At 40.3% G+C, this 8,281-nt stretch overlaps 1 protein-coding gene across 1 annotated transcript; it reads right to left on the minus strand.

The window, feature by feature from the left end:
• Positions 1–103: 103 nt before the first annotated feature.
• Positions 104–2,377, minus strand: LOC122008331 (L-ascorbate peroxidase 2, cytosolic-like). Its single transcript, XM_042564043.1, has 9 exons — positions 2,206–2,377; positions 1,952–2,126; positions 1,809–1,874; positions 1,215–1,263; positions 897–982; positions 734–813; positions 560–662; positions 416–474; positions 104–333 (listed from the first exon to the last, which is right to left on the minus strand). The coding sequence occupies exons 1-9, from the start codon at positions 2,325–2,327 to the stop codon at positions 315–317; spliced, it is 759 nt and encodes a 252-aa protein (XP_042419977.1). The 5' UTR covers positions 2,328–2,377; the 3' UTR covers positions 104–314.
• Between the last annotated feature and the right edge of the window lie 5,904 nt (positions 2,378–8,281).

The following is an 8,281-nucleotide window of genomic DNA, read 5'->3' on the forward strand; positions in this document are numbered from 1 at the left end:
GTGTATCGTTACTTTTCCCTTTTCGGTCAGTGAATCTTGAATCGCGCGCCATTTCTACACTGTTGTTTAGTAAACGTGAGAGAAGTAAGATTAATCCTCTTGCTATAGCGAAAACCCATGCTCTTATTCAAACCAGAAACATTCATATGATAAAGCAACATGGACGGCATTCATACGAAATCAAATCAACAACTGTTCTTGGTAGAGAAGTAAAGCCAAAACCTGAACATTTACCATCTGCTAAACGTTTATTAAAAAGAACCTTGAATCCTTGCGCATACGTCAACTCTTTCAGAAATAACTGACCGAGTTCCTCAAGCCGAAATTCCGAATCTATGATCAGAAACAAGGATAAACGATAAGCATGTTTGCAAAATTTGTAGTTTTGTTTATGGATAAGTGAAAGAACACGCACCCTAATTCCGAAAGCTTCAAGTGTGATTCGGCATAGTCAGCAAAGAAAGCATCCTCATCCTGAAGGGAAGTTGTTTTAATGTTTTAGTGCAAATTGTTGGATCAACTGTAAGAGAAGAGGATTCGGAAATATGAGAAGGCATACAGCAGCATATTTCTCAACCAGGGGACGGAAGACAGGATCGTCTAAAAGAGCCTTGTCGGAAGGCAGCTGGAGAAGGCCCTCTTTCTCGCCAGTTAGCAACTCCCTACGATTGAAAATATAAAAACACCACAGTGAAAAGGCATATGTATTTATCTCAGGGAGAAAGGTCTTTACTTGAAGAAGGAGTTGTCGAAGATGAGGGGATTGGTGGTCCAGGGTCCATCGAATCCAGAACGCTCCTTGTGGCATCTTCCCTGAAGGGAGTTGAAAGTGCCTTAGCAAACAAAGTTCATAGATTAATAGGATGTAATCACCGACATATTGAGGCGACAGGTACCAGAGTGTGGCCACCAGAGAGTACAACTATGTCCTGATCATTAAGACCCATTCGCCCACCAAACACCTGCCTGAGGTGGTCGCAACCTGAATGAGCAAATGTCATTAGAACAATTTTGAAAGAGAATCTACTCCCGAAGATTGTCTGAATAGAAAATGCTCAAGAAAATATAGACAGGAACTTTGTTCAGACCATTCAGACAAATGCCAAAGAAAAATTGACACAGATTTATTTTTCTAAAAGTCACGGACATCGACAAGTGAATAAAACCTACGATGTATCTGACTTGAGAATATCTACAAGCCTTGGACTACATACCTTTTGTGGCATCAGGGAGGCGCCCTTCCTCAGGAGGATGGGGCTTGTCCTGAAATAGGAAAAACAAGCACGCAATTAGTGCACATTGTTATTGAAATTTCTTAATGGTGGTCTTCACCAACTAATTTCTAAGAAAACTTTGGTCTCACTTCCTTAACTATGCAAACAAGTCCCAACGATAACGCAAGATGAAATAAAACTGCCTCATATATGCATAGTAGTTTTATTACTCGAAGTGAGCACATTGTGACAAAAATACATGGGCGCGGCATAGAGACAGAGGCATGGCAGAAAGTCCGTACTTCCATTCTATTGGTACTATATTTTGGTTAATCTTCATAAGCAATATTTATTGAGAAAATCTTATATTGCCATAATTGGGTTTTGTAGGCAATTGCTAGACCTAAAATTAGCATTCATGGAAATGTTGTTATTCATGGAATTTATTCATTCATTGGCCAAATGCCCCTAATCCACAGAGACAAATCAAACCATTGCCAAACCGCTAAATCGAATAACTATGCGTCTCACCTGATCAATAACTAAGATATTTTCTTTATACTTGAGAACGAAATTAGGGAGATAGATTCACACCTCCCGTCCGGGATGGAAAGGAATTTCTGGCCCTCCAGTGATCTCGACGGAAACAACACCGGCGAGCTGCCAAGTAATTAAACATTTTCAAAACTAACGATTTATTTGAGATCGGCACAAGGATCAAGGCAGATCTAGAGAACCTGGTAGAAATCGGCATATGAGAGGATGGGGAACTGTTCCTTGATCGGTTCGAGAAGCCTGACGGCGATGTCGAGGCCAGTGTTGGCGCCGTGAGCTTGCTCCTCCGGGAACTTCATCGTCCCGTACGGCCCTCCTGTCTTCGTGCTCACGTCGTACGTCCCCGCCGAGTGCCATCTGAGATCCAACAGATCGGCATCGAACAAGAGAAGAAGAGGACGAAGAAGACGAAGAAAGAGATCAAAATGAAGCTTACGCGATGCGGAGCATGAGCGGGGCGCAGTTCTTGTCCGCAATGAAGCCACGGAGTTTCCGCTTGGCCTTCGCCACCGCCGTCTTGTACTCTTCGCTCACTTCCGGATACGATTTCACCGCCATCTCGCCGCTTCGCCTCTTCGATTCATCGCCTTCTGCCACCACTCTTCCCTTTTATAGCCACAGCGAAGAGTGGAGCACGATACCCGGGGCCATTGTCGCTTCTCCACCGTCGACTGCGATCTCCGCCATATCGACGGCTGAGACGGAGCCAATGGGACCAGGTGTGAACGCAGAAGATTCCTCCTGTTCTTCCCAGACACAAAGTCTTCGAGCTATTCTGATGGCCTACCGTGGCGGGCCCTACAGGGTACTAGTCTGGGCGGCGGTTTCCAAAAGCTGTCGTGTAAAGTAAAGAATTCCTTAAATATTCGAATATTTATTATTATCTAAATAAATCGACAGCGACTCCATGTTTATCAGAATTATAATTATAATTAACTTTTAATTATAATGTTTTTTTAAAAAAAACATGTTGATTTAATTTTTATTTTAATCCTTCCGTTGTTATTGACAGTTACTTATTATCATTCTATTGCTGTATTGCATAGTTAAATATTTTCCGTATCTTTTAATAATTTTCAAAACCTTTTCTTTCCCCTTTTCTATTAGTTGACCATAAATTATAATTAATTAATTTCAAATTTTCATTCATTTCCATTTTAAATGCAACAATTAATTAAAAATCCTTAAATTTTATTTAATGCCTTTATGTGATTATATATATAATGACCTTCTATTATGTTATTGCTATTTTTGTCTATTTCCCTAATATGAAATTTGGAATGTAATGAAGTTTTTAAATAATAATTTTTAATAATATTTAGAACATTTTAATATTCCATGCCCATTTTACCATTTTTATATTTACTCATATGAATTATCAAATTATGAACTACATTTTCCATAATTAGTTTATTTATCCTAAAAAGTTCAAAGGCAATAGTAAAAAAAACACATCATTTAAAAAAATAAAATTAAAAGAGCATCTTCCTATATTTTTGTATTAAAAATATGCTTAACAGCTATGATATAGCTGCTAGGATATAACTGCTATAATGAGTTAAAATAAATTATTTTTAAATTCAATTTAATCAAAATATACTGTATATAAAATAATTTTATATAAAAACTATTTATAACTTGATTAATATTTTTGAATTTAATCACATCACTTTAAAAAAAATCAAATTCTTAAAATTACCGTAATGGCATTTAGTAGTTATTTGAGATCGGCTTCAACAATTATTTGAATTAAATTTAAATAATATTCAAATAAATTAATTAAAAAAGCAAAAAAATAGTTCGGTACACACGAAGCATCCATTTGGAGTCCCAGAGAAGGACAATATTATCCTATTGTTTTATAGAAAGTTATTTTTTTGGATTCGAATATATATATATATATATATATATATATATATATATATATATATATATATATATATATAATTTTAAAATTGATTATGATTTTCCCTGAGTTCATTTTTTTATTTAGGTTATAGTTTTGAGTAGAGTATCGGAGGCATTCGACGGTGGATGGATTGTATAATCCCTAGTTGGGCTCAATATGAATAATATCAGACTTACATTGGATCTAATATTATCACATATCATACCCTACGTGAGCCTTATATGATTCCTCCTTGGCTGTTTTGTTCATTGATCACAATAAAAATTTTAATCCCGATATCTAAAACTTCACATTATATTTATGTTGTGTAAATTAAAAGCTTGGTAGCAGTTACGATTTTTTTTTTTCAAAAATTCAAATAGGCTAGGTTCAATAGTTAAATTTACATCTATAGGGTACACTTGGAAATATAAAAAAGTCTTGTAAATTTGATTTAAACTAAAATTAAGTTATGATTTTAATGAAATCGTTTTTGTTGTTTTTGTAAAATAAAATTTGATAGGATTTGTTATTCATAAAAATCCATAGGGTGCACTGTTCCGTGCGAACTGGCATACCACAAAAACTTCATTTTTAATGGTTAGAACTAAATTTTGAATCATATCTAGTTTCTTCTAGTTCAGCCCTTTCTAGTAATTGTGAATTTAAAGATATCTAAATATCCTAGGTTCATCAGTGGATTTCAGTCAAATCCACAGATGGACCTATATATGTCTAATTGTACACATTTCAATTATTATGAATTGTTGGTGTTACGAGGACTCTAATAGTGTTATCCATTACTTATTTAAAACTCTCCATAGGTGCTCCAACGTGACGATAAATTTAGCATGAACGCGGGCCTAACATGAATGATATCAAGCTCACGTTAGATCTTATATGAATGATATCAGGCCCGCGTTAAACCTGATATTATCCCATATCATGTCCAACATGACCCTTATATGATTCCTCCTTAGCTGCTTTGTTCATTGATCACAATCAAAAATTTAATCTCGATATCTAAAACTTCACATCATATCTCTATTGTGTAAACTAAAAATTGGTAGTTGATCCTGTCCGAATCGCCGAACCAAAGGACGCTGGGCACGTGACACACTCCTAGTCGAGGGTGTAGGCCTCCGTCTGGTCGCACGAATCTCCGGCGAACCAGCACAGAAGTCGGGCCGGGAAGGGGTTCCCGACGGCGACCCTCCGACGCTCAAGTCAGGTAAGCGAGTGGTGGAAAAAGTGGCTCCGAAGCTTGTAGAATGCGTACCTCCGGCGAAGTAAGAGGCTCTTTATATAGAGCGGTGAAAGAACTAATGCACGTCCACCGAGGCGCATACGTGTCCGCAGCCCATACCTCGGTATGTACCTGTCAGAGAGTTTACCTGACACCATACTGCTACAGTCCAATCACGTCTTCGATGGGACAACAGAACACCCTGTTGTCAGACTAGGAGTATGGCTTAGCCATACGACTTGACGGCTGTCAGCAGATGTTCCTGTCCATATTTACCCACCGCCCGGCCGGGACGTCCGTCCGGCCGGCGCGAAGAGCGTCGTCCGTACGACCTTAATTCCCTGCGCCAGCCGGCCGACACGCCCATTATGTCCTGCCTTCTCTTAGGCTTTCCGTTTGGTCATTATTTACTATTTCATTGAGCGTCGGAACCCCGACCCCTGTCAGGGCGTCTTTCACTATCAGACGTTTACGGGTAGGCCGATCGGCCTGCCCTTTTTTCATGCGTCCGGTCGGCTCACCCTTCTTCGACAGACCACCTGGCCCTTTGACCTCCACGTGGCGTTGACCCCTCGTTAGGGGGTCCCGGGCTCTTACCACCGGATCAGTAGTGGTTGCAATTTTTGTTAGAAATTCAAATAGGCTAAATCTAACAGTTGGATTTAAGTCTACAAGGTGAACTTAGAAATATAAAAAAGCCTTATAAATTTAGTTTGAACTAAAATTAAGTTATGATTTTAACAAAATGGTTCTTATTATTTTTGTAAAATAAAATTTGATAGAGTTTGTTGTTCATAGAAATCCATCAGGTGCACTGTTCAGTGCCAATTTGCACGCCACAAGAACTTTATTTTTAGTGGTTAGAATTAAGTTTTGACACAATATCTAGCTTCTCTTCGCTCAACACTTACTAGTAATTATGAATTTGAAGAAATCCAAATACCCTAAGTTCATCCGTGGGTTTCAGTCAAGACTCACTAATAGACCTAGACAAGTCTGATTGCACCCATTTCAAGCATTGTGAGTTGCTGGTATTGCGAGGACTCCAACGATGTTATCCATTACTTATTTAAAGCACTCTAGAAGTACTCCAACGTGACGATAAATTTAAGCATAATCGTGGGTCTGATATCAATCATATTATGCCCATGTTGAGAATGATATTATCCCATATCAGGCCCAACGTGGGCCTTATATGATTCCTCCTTGGTCACTTTATTCATTGATCACAGGTAAGATTTTGATCTCGATATCTAAAACTTCACACCATATCTCTGTTGTTGTAAGATACAACAATTAAATAATAAGTATTATTGGAGAAATAAACTTATAGAATTTTCTGAGAATTTTTATAATTTTTTTGAGATTTAAGTAGAGGTCGTATGACACATTTAAAGGGGATGAGTCGATTAGACTTAGAGAAAGCTTGTTTTGAGTACACGATTTAAGTGGGAGTTGATTATATTGATTAGCATTAATTTGAATTTAATTAATCTAGGCATATAAATTAAACTTAAGTTCTATCTCCTTATTTCCCCTATCTTCCCCGATTTCTCCTCTCCTGGCCTCCTCAAGTTGCTGCTTAACGTCGTGTGACCCATCATCGTCAGCCCGTCTCCAGCCACAAGCAAGACATCTCCTCCTTAGACAATGGTCTCGACAAGAGGCCGATCGATGCGCCAGCTGCTCATGCCCTAATCGCACTCTCCCGAGTCCCCTTTCTTCCTATTGCGAGCACCACTGTTGCTATCTTGCCACCGGCTGCCATGAGCTGACGACCGACACATGTGCACTCCTCCTCCCTTTGTTGGTGCCTTGCCTACCAGCCATAGTTTGTTGGATCGAGATGCGCTAGAGGGGGGGGGGTGAATAGCGCTCGTGGCTATTTCGTTCGATTCGTAAAACACTCGAGTAAAAACACAGCGGAATAAAGAAAATAAGCACACAGAGACAGGAGGATTTACTTCGTTCGGAGCCTTGATCGACTCCTACTCGAAGGCCCACGATCCTTGATCGCTTTCCGTGGGCAACAACTATAAGCTCGTATAATTATTACAAACTAATTACAAATGTAACTGTAATTAAAGTTATACCGACAACAGTGGTAGAAAAGTCTGAGCTCCGGGTCGTCGGAATGTTGCAGCAGCACTTCCGAAGCAATACTTGAGCAGAACACAGCACGAGGAAGCTTTTTCTTTTGTTGTCCATTGCTGCTGCTCGAACCCCTCTTATAAAGGGTGTTCAAGGCGCCTTAAACCCCTCCAAGGCGCCTCCAGGCTAGCCGCGTCACCCGCGTGGATCAGAACTGACCTGGTCGAACTTTATCTTGTTCAAGGCGCCTTCAACCTCTCCAAGGTGCCTTCATCAACTTGTTCAAGGCGCCTTCAGCCTCTCCAAGGCGCCTTGAAGCTTGCTTCGTAGCCAGCTCAGGTTTTGCACCCGAGGCGCCTCCAAGCTCCATGGAGGCGCCTCGGACACTGTTCATCCGAGGTTAATCTTTGCACTTTGGTCCCTGCAAGATACATTAATCCCAAATATACCCTGCAACACAAAGTTAGCACATAAAGCATAATAGAAATGATAATGACAGTCTCCGGACTGTCCGAGTCTGACTTCGGGTTTCCAACCGGAAACCCTAGGTCGACCCGACGCCTACTGTTCCCTCTGCGGGGAACGGATCCTCACCTACTCCACTTAGGAGATTTACCTGATGCCAATCCGGTCCTCCAGACCGACTGGACTTTTCGCCTAGGGTTACCACCCCCTAGGACCTAGGGTTACCGCCCCCTAGGATTTTTCTCCACCTAGGGTTACCACCCCCTAGGACCTAAGGTTGCTGCCCCTTAGGGTTTTCCTCCACCTAGGGTTCCCGCCCCCTAGGACCTAAGGTTGCCGCCCCTTAGGGTTTTCCTCCACCTAGGGTTCCCGCCCCCTAGGACCTAAGGTTGCCGCCCCTTAGGGTTTTCCTCCACCTAGGGTTACCACCCCCTAGGACCTAAGGTTGCCCCCCCTTAGGATTTTCCTTCACCTAAGGTTACCACCCCCTAGGACCTAAGGTTACCCCCCTTAGGATTTTCCCCTGCCTAACCGCTGTTAGGACTTTCCTGAAACCTTATTTAACCACGTTAGATAACAAGGAATCTTAACTTTGAATCCCTTTGCCATTATCAAAACTGAGGTTCGTTCATCGGATGCTTACTGCACCAACAATCTCCCCCTTTTTGATTATGGCAACTGAAATTCAAAGTTAAGTAAAAATACAATAAAGATACACATAAATAAGCACAGGCATAAATAAAGCATAGGCACATTCAAAACAAAATTTTCGTTTTAATTTTCTTTGAATTTCAATTTATAATTTTCTTTGAATTTCTTCCT

The sequence above is a fragment of the Zingiber officinale genome, chromosome 8A, assembly GCF_018446385.1.
Source record: "Zingiber officinale cultivar Zhangliang chromosome 8A, Zo_v1.1, whole genome shotgun sequence".
Lineage (NCBI taxonomy): Eukaryota > Viridiplantae > Streptophyta > Magnoliopsida > Zingiberales > Zingiberaceae > Zingiber > Zingiber officinale.

Coding starts and splice junctions, on each gene's coding strand:
- LOC122008331 (XM_042564043.1), bottom strand. CDS start 2,327: ATGGCGGTGAAATCGTATCCGGAAGTGAGCGAAGAGTACAAGACGGCG. Junction 1,264..1,808: donor CTTTCCATCCCGGACGGGAG/GTGTGAATCTAT, acceptor TTCCTATTTCAG/GACAAGCCCCATCCTCCTGA. Junction 663..733: donor TTCGACAACTCCTTCTTCAA/GTAAAGACCTTT, acceptor TTTCAATCGTAG/GGAGTTGCTAACTGGCGAGA.